This window comes from Coregonus lavaretus (assembly GCF_964263955.1).
Source record: "Coregonus lavaretus genome assembly, chromosome: 5".
Classification (NCBI taxonomy): domain Eukaryota; kingdom Metazoa; phylum Chordata; class Actinopteri; order Salmoniformes; family Salmonidae; genus Coregonus; species Coregonus lavaretus.
The window spans coordinates 17,285,060-17,304,723 of record NC_139992.1 but is presented as its reverse complement, the minus strand read 5'-3'; the positions used below and the strand labels follow the sequence as shown (position 1 = coordinate 17,304,723).

The following is a 19,664-nucleotide window of genomic DNA, read 5'->3' as shown; positions in this document are numbered from 1 at the left end:
CCAAGAAAATCAACAAATTACATTATTAAAAGTTTTCATTTCACTTAACAAATGGTATCGCTTCCTTTCTTCAGGACGTCCTGGACCACCATCCGGTCCAGTGAAGTTTGAGGAGGTCGATGCTGAGAAGATCACCCTGTCATGGCTGCCACCTAAGGATGACGGTGGCTCCAAGGTGACCAACTACGTCATTGAGAGGCGTGTAGCCAACAGGAAGACATGGATCCCTGTGACCAACGAACCCAAGGAGCGTATCTGGACGGTGGAGGGCCTGATGGAAGGGCATGAGTATGTGTTCCGAATTTGTGCTCAGAACAAATACGGAGTTGGAGAGCCTCTGGATAGTGAACCTGAAGAAGCCAGGAAACTCTATGGTAAGTATAGAGAGCAAAATATCATGTTTTCATAAAAGGATTTGCATCAGTCAATCAGTCAATCACATGTATGTAGAAAGCATTTCTTTCATTAGTAGTTGTCACAAAGTGCTTTACAGTGATCATTCACATCATAATACACAAGTCTGATGAAAAACCTGAAAATGTTGAAGTGAAGTTTAACAGAGTTCGTGTTTGTTTGTTTTTTCTAAAGCTGTTCCTGGCCAATGCGAAAAGCCAACCATTTCAGCCGTTGACCATGATTCCATGATGGTCAACTGGGAAGAGCCAGAAGACGATGGAGGCAGTCCAGTGATTGGCTATTGGCTGGAGCGTAAGGAAACCACCTCTAAGCGCTGGAACAGGGTGACGCGCGACCCCATCCGGGTCATGCCTCTCGAGGTGTCCCATAATGTGACTGGACTCATTGAGGGGTCACAGTACCTCTTCCGGGTCACAGCTATCAACGCAGCAGGATGTGGACCTCCTAGCGCGTGCACCGACCCCATCTTCGCCAGAGATCCTATCTGTAAGTATTGTACGATGCACACTCGACGTCCCAACTGCCACTTACCAATATTCCACATTAAAAAATCTATTTGTGTGCATTCTCCCGGAACCAGTCTTGTAGTAGCTATCAAACATGGGCAGTGCACTCAGGGAGTGACACAGATGCAAACTCCGATAGACAGGGAGAAAGTTGTAAAAAGAAAACAACATCTCTCCATTTCTGCACAAAATATGTGCAAGTATATCGGTCACCAGTGATTTCATCAGCTGATTTGGCTTGTTGTAGACTGCCTGCTGCTAGCTAGCTGTGGTTAGCTTCAATTTAGTTTCATATGAAGTGGCTGGCTCAGGCTAAGCTAGCTAGATAGCTAGCTAGCTAATGGACAAGTTGTCGTGTACATTTTGAAATGTCAGAAATACCACTCCTTCAAGCACTAAAGTCCTTTGCTAGATGTGCGACTAAGACCAGCTCTGCAATTATTTTTTATTATTTTTAAGATTTCTTGATTTATGTTGACTTATTCAGACTATTTTAGAGATTTACTTGATTGACTTGTGAATCCGCATATCAAGTGATTGAGTCTTCCCACTGGGCACACACTGGTTGAATCAACCTTGTTTCCACGTCATTTCAATGAAATTACATTGAACCAACGTGGAATAGACATTGAATTGACATCTGTGCCCAGTGGGTTCGAAGTGTTCGGTTTGAGATTCAGCCATTGTTTGAAGTACAATAGACCAACATAGCTACTGTATTAGGTCAAAGCTGTGTGCTGGAAAACCTTGATTAACGCATGGGTGGAGTAGTCATTGTGGTGCTCATGTGAATAGCTTTTTCGGCTTCAGACCAATGCCTACTTCTCACTTAAAACTTAGTTTTTGTTTTTAATGGTTATTGCACAGATTTTTCAACCATATTTCAGTGTTTTAAACATGGTTTGTATTTTATTGTGTAGCTGTCCCTGGACCTCCAACACCAAAGGTCACAGACTGGACCAAGTCATCAGTGGATCTGGTCTGGATCCCACCCCTGAAGGATGGTGGATCTAAGATCACGGGATATATTGTTGAATACTCAGAGGATGGAACAGACAAATGGGTTAAAGTAAGTATAATGATCGTTTTTGTAATTTGAATGTTTTTTTCCAAATACGGTAACCTGTATGTGCACAAGTTTTACATAACATATGTTTTTGTTTCAGGCTAAAGACAAGGAGCACAGAAGCACCAAGTTGGTCGTTACTGGATTGAAGACAGGTGGATTCTACAAGTTTAGAGTGACAGCGTTGAATGCTGCAGGCCCCAGCGAACCCGGTGAAGTTCCAGACGCTATTAAGGTTGAAGACAGGACAAGTGAGTTAACTTCTTAAATTAATCCTTCTTGAAATTATGATCTCTTGTTTTAGGATAAATAGATTGATTAATAGATTAATCATTATCCTCTATTCATACTTCATTGAAATGTACCTACCGACAAACCAATGTCCTCTTCCTGCTTTCTTTATTGACCTGTTTATATCCATATATGATAATATCATGGTTTTAAATTCTTCATCTGTTCCCCGAAATTGTGATCTAGTTGATCTGTTTGGGATAAATTGAATGATAATATGATGTTTTTATGCCTATCACAGTTGCTCCTGAGGTTGACCTTGATGCCACAGTGAAGGAAAGGATGGTAGTCCATGCCGGTGGTGTGATCCGCATCCTGGCCTTCGTGTCTGGCCAGCCTGCTCCAGAGATCAAATGGAGCCGCGATGACGGTGTTCTACCACCAGAAGGTGTAGTTGAGACCACCGCCATCAGCTCATCGCTGGTCATCAAGCCCTGCACCAGAAGACACCAAGGAGTCTATACTCTGACTGCTGCCAACTCAGGAGGAGAAAAGAAGAGGTCTATCATTGTTGATGTCCTGGGTAAGAATGTAGAAATTACTGGAAAGAATCAATAAGTAAGATAGGAACTCATACACATGCAGAACCAGGACGACACTTAAAGAAGTGTATGTGATACTCAAGCTTAGATACTTAAATTGTAATGTGGAAAAACACTCTTGTGTCCACAAGTTATTATCTCTTGTACACAACTTATTTAGTTTTTCTCTGCTGTCCCTGTAGCAGCTCCATAACAACCATGCATGTTACCACAAATAGAACAGACGTCTCACAGTCTTTCATGTTCTTCCTCAGATGTCCCTGGTCCAGTTGGCGTACCCTTCACCGCAGAGAACCTCACTAGTGACTCCTGCAAGCTGTCCTGGTTCTGTGCTGAGGATGATGGTGGTTCTGCCATCACCAACTACGTCATTGAGAAGCGCGAGGCGGAGAGGAAGGCCTGGACTGCCCTGTCCTACACAGTCACCAGACACACTGCCGTGGCCCACGGGCTGCAGAACGGAAAGGCTTACTTCTTTAGAATTGCAGCTGAGAACTCCATTGGAGTTGGACCCTTCGCTAACACTGCATGTGAAATCATCATAAAGGATCCCATCAGTAAGTCTGGTCTACATACATAACTATATCTAGATGACTTTTTCTTGGCCTGAGGTGGTCAAGCGGTCTAAGCCGCTGCCTCTCATGCACATGTACAGTACATTGTACCACTGCCAGTGTGGGTTCTTTCAGCACTCCCTAAAAATAAAAAAAAGATAATTACTTTTTTTTCATTTTCTGTAAATAAATACATGTCCTTTCTTATTATGACATTTAAAAAATGTTATGTGATGTGATAATGACTCATCTTATTGTGTTGTGTTACCCAGCCGTTCCAGACCGCCCAGAGGAACTTGAAGTAACAGCGGTTCATAGAGACTACATTAGCTTAACATGGAAACCTCCTGCGTCTGACGGAGGGTCAGAGGTCACCAAGTACATCCTGGAGGCCCGTATGATCGGCAAGGACAAGTTCACACGGCTGACCAAGGAGAAACTGATGGAGAGGAGATACACCTACGACGGTCTGAGAGATGGGGACACCTATGAGTTCAGAGTTAGCGCTGTGAATGAAATTGGGCCCAGCAAGCCATCGTTCTGCACCAAACCAATCACCTGCAAAGATGAACTTGGTGAGATGGTCGCCGTTTTCTACTTTACCAAATCACTTTGATTAAACTTGATTGTAGAATACCAAAAACAGAGGATGTTTTGAATTGAAATCTTTGCTAATGGCAGTTAGTAATGATATTAAATGTATTTTTTTCAGAACCCCCAACCATTGAGCTTGACTTCCGTGACAAGATCATCATCCGTGTTGGGGAGAGCCTGGCTCTCCAGGGTCGCTACACCGGAAAGCCCTCTCCATCTATCATGTGGTACAGAGATGACGAAGAGCTGAAGGCAGATCAGCACATCAAGTTCAAGAACTCACTGACCACCATGACTTTAGGCCTTATGAAAGCTAAGCGCGAGCACAGCGGCAGATACTGCGTGCTGGTTGAAAACAGCACCGGCTCTCGTAAGGGCATTTGCAATGTAACCATTGTAGGTAAGTTGTCATTCAGTCAAGCTGAAAATCTCCCATCAATGGCCCCTAATATTATTTGTTTACTTAATGTAAAAAAAAAAAAAATCATAGCTTATCAACCAAAGTTAAGGTTTTGAACCAAAGTGACCAAACCTTTATCATAAATTATGAACCAAAGTGACCAACACATTATGGTTTCCTTTCCAGATCGCCCCACACCGCCAGTGGGTCCAGTCATCTTTGATGAAGTTCACAGAGAGTTTATGGTGATCTCCTGGAAACCTCCTCTTGATTCTGGCGGAGTGGACGTGTCCAACTACATCATTGACCAGAGAGACGTCAACAGTGATGTCTGGAGGACTGTAACATCTGCTTCGACGAAGTTGACATGCAAAATCCCCAGGTTGATTGAGGGAAAAGAGTACATCATGAGAATCTGTGCCGAGAACATGTACGGAATCAGTGACCCACTGGATTCAGAGGAGATGAGAGCCAAAGATCTCTTCAGTACGTAATCACTGCAATAGATTGTCATTATTTAGGTTTTGTCTCAAATGGCACCTTATTCCCTACATAGTGCACTACTTTTGACCAGAACCCTATGGGCCTTGGCCTATACAGAGAATAGGGTGCCATTTGGGACAACAACATGATTTACTTTTTTTTTTTTGTCCACTTGAGTGCCATCGTTGCTGTTCCTAATGTGACTTGTTATCCTGTATTTTACAGGAGTGCCTGAGGCACCAGAGATGCCCAACGTGAGGGAGGTGTACGCTGACAACTGCCTTGTGCTTTGGAGCAGACCTCGTGATGGCGGCAAGCCCATCACTAACTACATCTTGGAGAAGAAGGAGCCAGCTGCAAAGAGATGGTCTCGTGCCACCAGAGAACCCCTCTACCCAGCTACTCAATTCAGGGTGCTTGACCTTATAGAAGGCTGTCAATATCAATTCCGGGTTATGGCAGAGAATGAAATCGGCACTGGTGACCCTAGTCCCCCATCAAACACAATTCTTGCCAAAGATCCAATTGGTAAGTCTATTAACTATTTAAAAAAGCCTGATAAGCTATTTGGTCTATTGTAAATTATTTATATGAAGTTAGGATTGGTAACTGATGTATTTACTCTCTGTATAGTTCCTCCCAGCCCCCCTGTACTGCCAGAGGCAATCGACAAGACCAAGGATACCGTAAGCCTGAAATGGCAGCTACCTCGCCATGATGGCAAAGGCAAAATCTTTGGTTACCTTGTTGAGTACCAGAAGGTTGGTGCAGTAGAATGGTCAAATGGAAATGAGACTCCTGAAGAGTGTCCAGAATGCAACTATGTTCTAAAGGGCCTGGAAGACGGAGCAGAGTACAACATCAGGGTCTTCACTGTGAATGCTGCTGGACCCTCTGAGCCTGCCCCTTGTAAGCAAACAGTGAAAGTACATGACAGACTGGGTAAGTAGTTCATTTTATATTTATTATTAACTTCATATCAATGTGGAAATGATCATCAATAATTCTATGTACAACTTGTACAATAATATATTATGTTTTATCCCTATACAGAGAAACCAGAGTTGCTGCTTGATGCCAATATGTCCCGTGACCATCTTGCGATGGTAGGAACTAATATCACTCTCAGTTCAGTGATCAAGGGCATGCCACCTCCCACTGTAGTATGGCAGAAGAATGGAGAAGAGGTTCCCGCAGATCGTTGTACCATTGCAGCCACTGCCACTGGCAGCAAACTTGTTATGCTCAACTGTGTCCGCTCAGACAGCGGCAACTACACACTCACTATTGAAAATGCAGCTGGAAAGAAGTCCGCTACATGCGCAGTGCTCACCTTAGGTATGTTACATTTAACTGAGAACAATTAATACGAAGTTTGTTTATTTGAGAAAAATCCCAACAAAAAGTTGCTCTAATTATGCATAGTCAACACAAAATTCAATGTACTGTTTGCTGTTGATTTTAGGCTTGTTTGTTGGGACATATAATTGATTTCAATAAGTAAAAAAGGAACATGTTGTGTTGATTTAATTGATTAATATTTGCATGTTTATCTAGATAAACCCGGACCTCCTCGGGATCTGAAAATCTCTGAGATCACCAGTGAGTCAGCCTACCTGACCTGGAAGGTTCCTGAGGATGATGGAGGGGCTGTCATCTCTCACTACGTTGTGGAAAAGAAAGACGTGGCGGCTGAGAAATGGGTGCCAGTCGCTGCATCAAACAAGAAGCCTAGTCTGATGGCTCTGTATCTTATGGAAGGCATCCAGTATCTGTTCCGTGTTGCTGCTGAGAACCAGTTTGGCAGAAGTGCCTACATCATTACTAAGACGCCGATCAAGGCTGTTGATCCTCTTTGTGAGTACTGATGATAATAAGAATGGAATAGAATGTAATACCCTTACGGAAAAACCACATGAATTTCACGTGATCACATGTGAAGTGTTCCAAAATCATGTTTTCACGTGATCACGTGATCTAATGTGATAACATGTGACAACGTGTAAAGCAACATGTGATAACATGAAAGTACACCTTCATTTTTTTAATCACATGTGAAATTTTCCAAAAACACATGTTTTCACATGAGAAATTTCACGTGAAATCATATGATTTTCCACATGTGAAATCATGTGTTTTTTCTGTAAGGGATAAAATAGATTAGAATGTTATTGCCCATCGGAGAATGGTAGAAAAATATTTGCCATCCTCGGATGGATAATACAATTATATTCTATAAGTGTTTGAACACTTCAGTGACAATTTCCCAAATGTTTATCAACCATCTATTACTATTCATCGTTTGATTTTCAAAATGTAAATGATTTTCAGATCCACCCGGTCCACCAAAGAATCTGCATCACATCGACATAGACAAGACTGAAGTCTGGCTCCAATGGGATTGGCCAGACCGCGACGGAGGAAGTGAAATCACTGGATTCATCGTTGAACACCAGGAGGGAGAGGGAAAAGACTGGGTCACCTTCAAGACTGTCACTAATCCTCATAGCCATGTCACTGGACTGGAGGAGGGAAAGACATACAGGTTCCGTGTGAAGTCCCAGAATGCTGTTGGCGTGAGCCGTCCAGACACCAGTGTCCCTGTAACCTGCCAGGAGAAACTCTGTAAGACTTATTTTATCAATAATAATAATAAATAATTGACTGGATTTATAAAGAGCTTTTCTAGACGCTCAAAGCGCTTACATATTAAGGGGGAAACTTAATCCTTCACCAATTATCATATCTTTAGTAAATGATGACAGCCCACCTGCCTCAAAGTCTAACATTGACACCTTATGTTTTATTTTTCAGTGCCACCAACAATTTCAGTGGATGTGAAGCTTATTGAGGGTCTGATTGTCAAGGCTGGAAGCACTATCGTACTCCCAGCAGTCATGAAAGGAATTCCCACTCCCACAGCCAAGTGGGTGAGTGACGGAAAGGAACTGGCAACAAAGGGCAACGTCAAGATTGACACTGAGGGCATGAACACATCTCTCACCATCACTGGGTGTGTCAGAGGTGACACTGGAGAGTATCTCCTCACCGTGGCAAACCCTGCTGGAAGCAAGACTGTTGCTCTGCACGTCACTGTGCTCGATGTCCCAGGTGCCCCCATTGGCCCTATCAACATCCTTGAAGTTACCCCTGACCACATGGTCATCAACTGGAGACCACCTAAAGATGATGGTGGCACTCCATTGACGTGTTATATTGTTGAGAAAAAGGATACCAAAAAGGCCTGGGAACCATGGTCAGTTGTGTGCTCAGGATGCACTGGTACAAAGGCAAAAATTTCTCGATTGGAGAAAGGTCGTGAATATATTCTGCGTGTCCGTGCAGAAAACAAGGTGGGAATTGGTGCTGGACTTGAGAGTCCTCCCACTATTGCCAAACATATGTTTGATCCACCTGGCCCACCAGGCCAGCCAACCTGCTCTGATATCACAGAGAATGCTGTGACCATAGAATGGACTCTGCCCGAATTTGATGGTGGCAGTCCAGTCAGTGGCTATGTAGTAGAGCGCAGAGAAATGACAGGGAAATGGATCCGTGTCAACAAGACACCTGTATTGGATCTCCGATACAGAGCATCCGGTCTGTTCGAGAACAACAGCTACGAGTTCAGAATCTTTGCTGAGAACGTTGCTGGCGTCAGTGAGCCCTCTCCTGTATCAGATCCTGTGAAGTGCACTCGTCCTATTACTAGGCCAGGACCCCCATTAAACCCTAAACTGAGGGACTGGAGCAAGTCATATGCTGACTTGGTGTGGACCAAGCCAACAAGAGATGGAGGCAGCCCCATCTTAGGTTATATAGTTGAATGTCAGAAATCAAGCAGCGCCAAATGGGAGAAAGTCCATAAGGATCTCATCCCGATGTGCGCATTTAGAGCAATGGGACTTACTGAGGGCATGGAATACAGGTTCCGCATTAGCGCTTCCAATATTATTGGAGATGGAAAACCTACAGAGCTCTCAGAAACAGTCCTTGCCAAGGACATTCTGGTTCCCCCAGAGCTGACAGTTGATGTTGCTTGCCGTGACCTTCTGACAGTTAGGGTGGGACAGAGTATCAACCTTGTTACTAGAGTTAAAGGTAGACCAGATCCTGATATCACTTGGTCTAAGGATGCCAAGATTTTAGGCATAGACAAGCGTACTGAGATGAACAACAACTACCCTCTGGTTGAGCTGGTGATTTCAGACGCAGTAAGGCAAGACTACGGAAAGTATGCTATCCTTGCTAAAAACAGCAGTGGTCAAGCACAGGCTACCATTATTGTGAATGTGCTTGACACTCCAGGCGTCTGTCAGAATCTGAAGACCACTTATGTGACAAAAGAATCCTGCATGGTTTCCTGGGAGAACCCAGAGGATAATGGAGGAACTGAAATAACACAGTACATTATTGAGTGCCGTCAACCTAGTCAAAGGAATTGGACAGTGGTATCAAATGATTGCACCAAACGCCTTATGAAGGCACCACTCCAGGAGGGTTGTGAATACTTCTTCCGTGTGAGTGCAGAGAACAAAATTGGTGCTGGACCTTCAACAGAGACCAAAACAGCCATCCTTGCTGTTGATCCCATTGAGAAGCCTGGTGATCCTATTGACTTCATTATATCTGAGATCGGCAAGACATTCGTCTTCCTGAAATGGAAGAGGCCAGACTATGATGGTGGCAGCCGTAACCTGGGCTACAATGTTGAAAAGAAACCTAAAGTGGCAGAGGAATGGGAGAGACTGCACAAGGGTGCAATTAAGGAAACTTACTTCATGGCAGACAAGTGCATTGAAAACGAAATTTACCAGTTCAGGGTACAGACAAAGAATGAAGGAGGTGAGAGCAACTGGGTGACAACTGCTGAGGTTGAGGTTAAAGAACAGTTAGTGGTGCCAGAGATCAAGATGAAGTTGCAATGGACTCTAGTGGTTAACGCTGGGGACGCCATTCCAATTGAAGCTGATGTCAAGGGAAAACCAGCTCCGGAAGTCAAGTGGACAAAGGAGAATGACACAGGGGACATCACCAAGAGCCCAAGGCTCCAAATAGAAGCAGGTGTAGAGTTCTCTAAATTCCTGTTGACAAACTCAAGGCGTGGAGATACTGGAAAATATAACATCACTGCTACCAATAGTGCTGGAACAGCCACTGGATGGGCGAATGTGTGTGTGCTTGATAGACCTGGTCCTATCAGCAACCTAGTTGTAGATGGTGTTACAGTGGATAGGTGCATGTTGACATGGGATATGCCAAAGGATGATGGTGGATGTGAAATTTATAACTACATCATAGAGAAGTGTGAGAAGAAGAGAATGGTGTGGTCCATACATTCTTCTGCTGTGATCACCAACTCTGCTAAAGTAACCCGCCTTGTAGAAGGAAATGAATATATATTCAGAGTGCGTGCAGAAAACAAGATGGGGGCAGGTCCTGCAGTGGAGAGCACACCGATTGTGGCAAGGACCGAATTCAGTAAACCTGGCATTCCAGAAGCACCAGAAGTTTTCAAGATCTCCAAGGAGGAGATGACCGTTACATGGAACCCTCCTGAGAATAACGGTGGAAAGGAAATCTCTGGTTATATTCTGGAGAAAAAAGAAGAATTTGCCGTACGATGGTCTCCTTGCACAAAGCACTCCATTGATTCGACCCAACTGACTGTCACCGGTTTGCTGCGTGATCATGAATATCAGTTCCGCGTCAGGGCTGAGAATGAAATCGGATTTGGTGAACCAAGCAAACCCTCAAGATCACTCGCCGCCAGAGATTCTCTTGGTATGTACAGTATAGCAGTTCTAAATATTATAAAATCATACATTCACTTTGCATATCCAAAGTATCTGTGTTAATATGCAGTTTGTTTATTTTGTTTTGACATTTTCAGATGTCCCAGCCCCTCCAACGAATCTGAAGGTTGGTGACAGTACAAGGACCTCGGTAACACTGAAGTGGACAAAGCCTGTTTCTGATGGTGGAGCTCCTATCATTGGTTATGTGGTGGAAATGAGGATTAAGGGCAACAAGGATGCGGCCTGGAAGAGGTGTAATGTCGCAGCCCAGCTGATTGTGTGTGAATTCACTGTTTCCAGTCTGGATGATCATGAATGGTATGAATTCCGCGTTTCTGCACAAAATCAATGCGGTATGAGCTTAACGGCGGATCTTACGATGCCCGTGCAACCGAAGGATATCCTTGGTGAGTCCTAAAATACATTTACATTTTACATTCACATTTTTTGTCATTTAGCAGACGCGCTTATCCCAAGCGACTTAGTCAGTGAATAGTAAATAGTACTACCGTTTTTTTAATGTGGCATATTTCAGTTTAATGACATTGTGTGAAAGATCATTAGTGTATCATCACACTAATACATCTATCTACACCTTCTTCGACCAACAGAGGCACCTGAAATTGACATGGATGCTAGTCTGAAGGAGGGTCTGACAGTCAGGGCCGGATGTCCCATCCGACTGGTGGCAACCATCAAGGGAAGACCAGCACCCAAAGTCTCCTGGAGAAGAATGGGCATCGATAACGTTGTCAGGAAGGGCCATGTGGACATCATTGACACAATGACCTTCCTGGTTATCCCTGAAAGTACACGGGATGATTCAGGCAAATACTCCCTGACCCTGTCCAGCCCAGCTGGGGAGAAGGCAGTGTTTGTCAATGTCAAAGTACTGGGTAAGTTGTGTGTTTTCTCTCATCTCAGAACTACTGCATTGCTCTATTGCTGCTTGCAGTTTGAATATCTGGCAATCATTTTATAATATGTTGTACTCCATAAAAATGTCAATGTGATTATACGTTTATTCCCCTCAACAGATACCCCAGGGCCTGTAGTGGGTCTGGATGCCACAGATATTAAACAGACGTCCGCCAAACTGGCATGGTCACAACCTGAGAACAATGGTGGCAGTGCAGTCACCCATTACATTATTGAGAAGCGTGAAATTGACCGCAAGACCTGGGGACCAGTCGCAAACAATATTGAACAGACTGAAACCAACGTCAAGAAACTTGTTTCAGGCACAGAGTATTTCTTTAGAGTCACAGCTGTGAATGAATATGGTCCTGGAGTTGCGAAGGTCTCACCAAAGTCCTACATGGCATCTGATCCTGTCAGTAAGTACCCTTTTGTTTGACCTCTTCATTCATGATCTAATGATCATTCATTAGATGCACTAGATGCCTAGCCTTCAATTATTTAAGTCTGAATGTTGACGAAATTTTGCTGGCTATCTTCTCCTCAGGCAAACCTGAACCATGCCCGCAGATTGATGTATTGGAAATTACAAAGAACAGTGCACTTCTGGGATGGCTGAAACCATTGGGTGATGGAGGAGCTAAGATAGATGGTTATATAGTTGAATACCTGGGGCTGATCCCACCCAAACCAGAACCAGAACCAGTTGAACCAGCAGAACCAGTAGAAGGAGAGGAAGCTGCTCCTCCTCCTGTACCTGCACCTGTGGTGGTTGAAGAACCAGAGGAAGAGAAGCCAGAACCACAATGGATGGCATACACAACTGTTAAACATTTAACCCTTTCAGTTAGTGGACTCAAGGAGGGTATGAAGTACAGATTCCGGGTGGCCGCAAGAAATATCATGGGTCGCAGTTCGTACACTGAAACTAGGGACGCTTATGAGATCAAGGAACAGATGCGTACGTAATATTTTTTTTTGCAATCAATGTTATTCACAACATATCCACACATAATAGAATAGTGATTTTTGTGTGTGATTAGGATTTTTTTTTCATCAAATCTGTAAATTAACAAAAAATCTATTTTTGTTTGGTTTTCAGTGGAACCCAAGATCATGATGGCCGAGGCTGTGTCTGCCAAAGCAGGAGCTAAACTCAGGGTGGAAGCTCTTGTGTCTGGAAAGCCAGCACCAACCTGCACATGGATGCGAGGAGAGGACAATGTCGTTTCCTCTAGTCGTCTTGCTGTGCACAAATCTGCAAACATGTGTGTGCTCATCATCAAAGACGTGTCCAGAACCGACAGTGGACTATACAGTCTGGTTGCTGAGAACAGCTGTGCTAAAGTAGATCAGCATATTAAAATCATCATCAGAGGTTTGTATCTTAATTGCATAAAATCATTAGTCAGTTCTATTTTCAAACTATTGTAATGAAAACTGTGCTAGATGCGAATGCTGATAACGACTGTATGTTAATGTTTCAGATATCCCCGGAGCGCCTGAGCCTCCATTTGAGATCAGTGACATTGATGCTGATGCCTGCACACTCTCTTGGAAAGCACCAATTGAAGATGGCGGAAGCCATATTACAAACTACGTAGTGGAGAAGTGTGACGTGATCAGAGGCGACTGGGTAAACGCTGTATCGTCCTGTGGCAAGACTGGCTGCAGACTGGGAAAGCTCATCCCTGGAAAGGAATACATCTTCCGTGTCCGTTCTGAGAATCGCTATGGAATCTCAGACCCCCTTACATCAGACAGGATGATTGCCAAATTCCCCTTCGGTGGGTTTCACACAAAAACCTACTAAAACTCTGTTGTATTGTTGTATCGTTCACTTAATCTAAAACGTGTTTTTATTTGATGTGTTTTTATCAATAGATGTCCCCAGTGAGCCTTTAAACTGCCACATCACCAAGATCAACAAGGACTGTATGTTTGTGGCCTGGGACAGACCTGAGAGCGATGGTGGCAGCCCTGTTACTGGCTTCTACATTGAACGCAAAGAGAGGAACAGCCTCCTTTGGGTAAAGGCTAACGACTCGGTTGTCAGATCAACGGAATATCCCTGCGCAGGCCTTATTGAGGGCTTGGAATACAACTTCAGAGTATCTGCCATCAATCGTGCTGGACAGAGTAAGCCAAGCAAGAAGTCTGACTTCGTCACAGCAAGGACACCAGTTGGTATGTGTATTTTTAATTCCTCTTTTCCTATTTTGATACCTAAATTGTACGACTTCTTCCGCAAACATTGTGTACTTGATTTATTCCTGCACAGACACACCAGGCAAACCAGAGGTTCTTGATGTTAGCAAGAATGCAGTCACCTTGGTCTGGACTAGACCAAAGAATGACGGTGGAAGCAAGATCATTGGATATTATGTTGAGGCCCTGAGGCTCCCTGGAGACAAATGGGTCCGTTGCAACACCAGCAGTCAGAATGTACCCAGAGAAGAGTACACTGCAACTGGACTGGAGGAAGACATGGAGTACCAGTTCAGAGTCATCGCAAAGACCGCTGTCAACATGAGCCGGGCATCAGACATCACAGACCCAGTTCTGGTCTCTGCAGAGAAGGGTAGGAATATTGCATTGACATTGTTAGCTCTAAATTAAGCAAATATATGTATATACCATGGATTTGATTGGATTTGAGTGCATTTCTGACCATGTCTCAATGATCATTTCAGTGCCACCAAGAGTAGAAATCGGAATCCCAATGAAGAGGCTTAAGCCTGTGAAGGCTGGAGCAAATGTACTTCTTGAGGCAGAGGTGTTTGGAAAACCCATGCCCAAGGTTACATGGAAGAGGGGAGAGGAAGTGTTGAGAGCTTCTGAGATGTTGAAGATGTCACAGTTGAGACAACTCTTCAGCATAGAGCTCCTTGGAGTAACAAAGGAACAGACAGGAGAGTATACTATTTTGGCAGAAAATGCAAGTGGATCCAAAACTGGAGAAATTAACTTAAAGGTTTTCGGTAAGTATAAAGCCAGACAAAGATATATTTCAAGATATGTTTCTAGTTGAAAAAACTAATATTACCATTATTATTATCAATAAACATAAACGTATTCTTCCTCTTAGATGTCCCCGGTCCACCAGTCTCTGTCAAGTTTGGTGACGTGTTTGCCAATAGTGTCCAGATTAGTTGGGAGGCGCCTCTTGCCGATGGAGGCTCGGACATCACAAACTACATTGTTGACAAACGTGAGACCAGTAGAGCTGAATGGGCTCAGGTCGCTGCCCATATCCAGGGTGATGTGTTTGAACTCACCACAAAGAAACTGATCGAGGGACGGGAGTACCAGTTCCGCGTCCGCGCAGAGAACAGATTTGGGGTCGGAGAAGCCATCTTGACCGATCCTGTCTATGCCAGGAATCCATTCAGTAAGATTTCTATTTACTTTCTTCATATACTTTCACGCAGTAGTTTTAATACAGTAAATACTTTAACAGACACGTTTATCACACAGTGGAATGCCTTTAGAACTGTGTTGGTTTAATACTTGTATGATTATTTTTTAGCTGTCCCTGGGGCATGTGAGGCACCAGTCATCACAAACATCACCAAAGAGCACATGACCGTTAGCTGGAAGGAACCAGCCGATGATGGCAAGTCAACAATCTTAGGATACATAGTGGAGAAGAAGGGAACCAAGGAAGTCAACTGGACTAAACTGAATAGGAAAGCAATGATAGAGAGAACCCTGGAAGTTGCTGGTCTGTCAGAGGGAGCAGAGTATGAGTTCAGAGTAATTGCCCTGAACGAGGCTGGCCTTGGCAAACCCAGTGAGCCATCCACTGCTGCTTCAGCACACGATCCTATCAGTAAGTATCCAAACTTATTAAAACAATTTACCCAACATCATTCTGGATGACAATCATTCTGGATGACAATGCACCTATAATATGTAGCTTGATATCTACCTATAAAATGTACATTTATATATACTTTAATATTAAAATGTATACTTCATATTTATTTAATATATATACTTTTAATATATACACTGAGTGTACAAAACATTAAGAACTCTTTCCATGACATAGACTGACCAGGTGAATCCAGGTGAAAGCTATGATCCCTTATTGATGTCAACTTGTTAAATCCACTTCAATCAGTGTAGATGAAGGGGAGGAGACAGGTTAAAGAAGGACTTTGAAGCCTTGAGACAATTGTGACATGGATTATGTATGTGTGCCATTCAGAGGGTTAATGGGCAAGACAAAAATGTAAGTGACTTTGAACGGGGTATGGTAGTAGGTGCCAGGCGCACCGGTTTGTGTCAAGAACTGCAACGCTGCTGGGTTTTTCACGTTCAACATTTTCCCATGTGTATCAAGAATGGTCCACCACCCAAAGGGCATCCAGCCAACTTGACACAACTGTGGGAAGCATTGGAGTCAACACGGGCCAGCATCCCTGTGGAACGCTTTTGACACCTTGTAGAGTCCATGTCCCGACGAATTAAGGCTGTTCTGAGGGCAAAAGGGGGTGCAACTCAATATTAGGAAGGCATTCTTAATGTTTTGTACACCCAGTGTATATACTTTTAATACTTTTTTATACTTACTTTTAATGGTCCTTCGTAGCTCAGTTGGTAGAGCATGGTGCTTTTAACGCCAGAGTAGTGGGTTCAATTCTGGAGACCACCCATATGTAAAATGTGTGCACACGACTGTAAGTCACTTTGGATAAAAGCTTATGCTAAATGGCATATATAATTATTATATAATATGTACCTTTGACAGTAATGTGGCCCTCTGTAGATTGTATATTATGTTAAAATATATATTTATATATAATTAGCTTTTATATAACATAAATGTGCTCCTCAATAGATCCTCCTGGCCCACCTGTGAACCCGATTGTCACTGACGTCACCCGCAGCACGATCAGCCTGACCTGGACTAAACCAGCCAATAATGGCGGCAGTGACATCCTGGGATACCTTGTTGAATGCAAGAGAACAGACGCCACAGACTGGATCAGATGCAACGTGCCCAAGAACCTCCAAGACACATTCTACCTTGTTCAGAACCTCATTGATAAATCTGAATATCAACTGCGTGTGTCTGCCGTGAACAAAGTGGGCTTCAGTGAAACATGCGAAGTGCCAGACAAACATGTAGCAAAGGACATTTTGGGTATGCTAACATTTGAATGCTAACCCGATTGAATGAAAATACTGAAGGCTACCTTTAGGGTCATATGTAAGAATAATAATAATAATAATTGATTGGATTTATACATAGCTTTTCTAGTGCGCAAAATGCTTTACAAAGTAAGGGTAAGTAACTCACCTCTACCACCATGTAGATTTATTAACTCAAGTATATAATGAGCTTACAATTAGGTCTTTGTACACACCCAACATTGTGTAGATTGAAACAAGTTTTCTTGCTTTGATTTCAGTTTCTCCTGAGGCAGAACTCAGTGCTGACCTGAAGGAGGTTCTGGAGCTCCGTGCTGGGTCCCAAATGAGGCTTTTCGCCACAATAAAGGGTCGTCCCACTCCCAAGGTGATCTGGGCAAAAATGAACAGCAACATCAAGGAAAGACAAGGCATTGTCATCAAGAGCACTGACATTGACACTGTGGTGTTAGTCCAGAGTTGCAACAGATATGATGCGGGCAAATATATCCTGAGTCTTGAAAGCCGCAGCGGAATGAAGATGTATACAATTGTTGTCAAGGTCTACGGTAAGCATAAATGATTGTATTTACGACTCGATTCATGAGATCTTAAATAAATATGGCTTATTCTGTAATACTTCATGTATTTATGTATTTATCGATCTGACATACAGATACCCCTGGGCCACCAGTAAATCTCATGGTAAAGGAGACAACAAAGGACAATGCAAAGATCCTTTGGGATACTCCTCTTATTGATGGTGGAAGCGAAGTGACCAGTTACATTATTGAAAAGCGTGATGCAGAGAGAAAAGCTTGGTCTCTAGTTAAGGATAACTATGCCAAAAACACTCTCAAGATCCCTGATTTGGAGGCTGGTAGATCATACTGTTTCAGAGTCAAGGCTGTGAATGAATACGGCATTGGTGAGGCGTGTGAAACCGCAGATTCAGTTAGAGCTTCTGGTGAGTGATCATGCATTATATAAAATATAAACTACATTGTTTTGTGTGGAGAGAATGTTCTTCTAATCTCATTTTATATTACAGAGGAACCTGGGCCGGTCATGGACTTCAAGCCCTTGTTGATCACAAAGCAAGGATGCACCCTTGGATGGAAGAAACCTCTCAGTGATGGCGGTAGCCGCATCATAGTGTATGTGCTTGAGGTTATGAATGGAGATGACAACTGGAAGGAGTTGATGAGTTCCAAGAACATGCAGTACAGTGCCAAGGATCTGGTGGAAGGAAAAGAATATAAGTACAGAGTCAAAGCAGTAAATGACTCCGGTGACAGTCCGTACAAGGAGCTGGATGTGGTGGCTAAAGATCAGATCAGTAAGTCTTTATCTGCATCCCAAATGGCACCCCTTTCCCTATATAGTGCACTACTTTTGACCAGGGCCCATAAGGAATTCCTCCTCATGAACTGTCTGTGATTTATTTCACTACCATTGTTTTTCACCAGCAGATATTAACCCTATTCTTGTCCTCCTCTGTCTTTCCTAGTTCATCCTGGAGTTGACTTGCGGGGCATTCCCAATCTGTGCTACATTGCAAAGGAGGGAAGTATAGTCCGCATCAAGCTCCCACTCTACGGCAAACCTACTCCTAAATGCTCCTGGAAGAAGGGCGAGGATGAGGATTTGACCGATACTGGAAGAGTGTGTGCAGAATCCACAGCAGTTAACACTACCCTCCTGATCCGTGACTGCCAGAGGAGTGATGCCTCTAAGTACACAGTCACACTGAAAAACATTTCTGGAGTAAAGGAGTCCACCATCTTCATTAGGGTGGTTGGCAAACCAGGAATGCCTGTCGCACCAATGAAGTTTAAGGATGTCACTGCGGATGGGTGCACCCTGAGATGGACTGCACCTAAGGATGATGGTGGATCAGAGATAACCAACTATACTCTTGAGAAGAGGGATTCCGTAACCAACATGTGGGTTAGCATTGCTACCGATATTGAAGCAGTTTCCAATACTACCACCTTCAGAGTGACAGGTCTTCATGAGGAGACGGAATACATCTTCAGAGTCTGTGCACAGAACAAGCATGGTGCTAGTGAAGGACTCAAATCCGAGCCTATTGTAGCCAAACATCCATTCAGTAAGTGAAGTTGTATAGATTATTTTTTAGTCGTCAGATGTAATTTGGATATTCTTGACTGACTGTAATGTTATTGCTCCTTTCCAGATGTACCTGAGGCACCACCTGCACCTGTCATCATGAGTATGCGTCATGATTCATCATTCTTGGCCTGGTCTGACCCAAGGAAGACCGGAGGCTCTCCAATTACTGGTACAGTACAAGTGTATTTTTTAGCATACAGTAGCAGCTCTATGTTTTCTGACTTAATACTTGTGGGAATTGTCAAGTAATAAAGTCAATGATTTTGTGTATATTTGTCTAGATTCTGTCAGTGTGTTCGGTTAATTGAAAGGGGATGTTAGCACAACATCACCATGTCAAATTCCTGGTACATGTACTTGGCGAATAAAAATTATTCTGATAACAATCATAACAATCTTTGAACCCTTGTGATTTCAGGCTACCATGTTGAGTTCAAGGAGAGGAACAGCATGCTGTGGAAGAGGTCAGGGGGAGCCATTAAGATGAAGGAACACAAGGTCACCGGCTTAACTGAAGGACTGGAATATGAATTCAGAGTCATGGCCACGAATCTGGCCGGTGTTGGCAGAGCAAGTCCACCAACAGAGGCGCATGTTGCCTTGGATCCAATTGGTAAGTGGCATATTTTTTCAAGGTTCATTGTTAATCATTCACTCAGGTGTCCCATGACATCCATAGGCCAGATTGGATTGTGTCTAGTTTGTCCACTTGGCAATTTGTTTTTGTAATTTCACTGGGAAAATCATGAGACCAGAAAATGGTGAACAGTGACATAAACATGGGATGTTTTGTCTTACAATCACATTGAGCATCCTTCTT

At 43.4% G+C, this 19,664-nt stretch overlaps 1 protein-coding gene across 1 annotated transcript in view; it reads left to right on the top strand.

Moving 5' to 3' along the window:
- The window catches only part of LOC311128726 (titin-like), a gene marked incomplete at its 5' end in the record, with an annotated part of 168,109 nt that overhangs the window by 95,759 nt on the left and 52,686 nt on the right, over nucleotides 1-19,664 (top strand). The window contains 33 exons of the mRNA XM_084160971.1: nucleotides 75-374; nucleotides 589-903; nucleotides 1,844-1,992; nucleotides 2,090-2,240; nucleotides 2,522-2,803; nucleotides 3,077-3,379; nucleotides 3,649-3,951; nucleotides 4,089-4,370; nucleotides 4,557-4,856; nucleotides 5,079-5,381; nucleotides 5,487-5,795; nucleotides 5,907-6,191; nucleotides 6,411-6,710; nucleotides 7,185-7,478; nucleotides 7,668-10,637; nucleotides 10,747-11,058; nucleotides 11,263-11,547; nucleotides 11,689-11,988; nucleotides 12,117-12,530; nucleotides 12,672-12,947; nucleotides 13,057-13,356; nucleotides 13,454-13,756; nucleotides 13,851-14,150; nucleotides 14,263-14,550; nucleotides 14,658-14,960; nucleotides 15,099-15,401; nucleotides 16,416-16,721; nucleotides 16,990-17,277; nucleotides 17,385-17,675; nucleotides 17,760-18,047; nucleotides 18,219-18,821; nucleotides 18,909-19,013; nucleotides 19,263-19,457. Coding sequence (XP_084017097.1) covers nucleotides 75-374; nucleotides 589-903; nucleotides 1,844-1,992; nucleotides 2,090-2,240; nucleotides 2,522-2,803; nucleotides 3,077-3,379; nucleotides 3,649-3,951; nucleotides 4,089-4,370; nucleotides 4,557-4,856; nucleotides 5,079-5,381; nucleotides 5,487-5,795; nucleotides 5,907-6,191; nucleotides 6,411-6,710; nucleotides 7,185-7,478; nucleotides 7,668-10,637; nucleotides 10,747-11,058; nucleotides 11,263-11,547; nucleotides 11,689-11,988; nucleotides 12,117-12,530; nucleotides 12,672-12,947; nucleotides 13,057-13,356; nucleotides 13,454-13,756; nucleotides 13,851-14,150; nucleotides 14,263-14,550; nucleotides 14,658-14,960; nucleotides 15,099-15,401; nucleotides 16,416-16,721; nucleotides 16,990-17,277; nucleotides 17,385-17,675; nucleotides 17,760-18,047; nucleotides 18,219-18,821; nucleotides 18,909-19,013; nucleotides 19,263-19,457 — 12,306 coding nt within the window. The remainder of the gene's footprint in view (nucleotides 1-74; nucleotides 375-588; nucleotides 904-1,843; nucleotides 1,993-2,089; nucleotides 2,241-2,521; nucleotides 2,804-3,076; nucleotides 3,380-3,648; nucleotides 3,952-4,088; nucleotides 4,371-4,556; nucleotides 4,857-5,078; nucleotides 5,382-5,486; nucleotides 5,796-5,906; nucleotides 6,192-6,410; nucleotides 6,711-7,184; nucleotides 7,479-7,667; nucleotides 10,638-10,746; nucleotides 11,059-11,262; nucleotides 11,548-11,688; nucleotides 11,989-12,116; nucleotides 12,531-12,671; nucleotides 12,948-13,056; nucleotides 13,357-13,453; nucleotides 13,757-13,850; nucleotides 14,151-14,262; nucleotides 14,551-14,657; nucleotides 14,961-15,098; nucleotides 15,402-16,415; nucleotides 16,722-16,989; nucleotides 17,278-17,384; nucleotides 17,676-17,759; nucleotides 18,048-18,218; nucleotides 18,822-18,908; nucleotides 19,014-19,262; nucleotides 19,458-19,664) is intronic.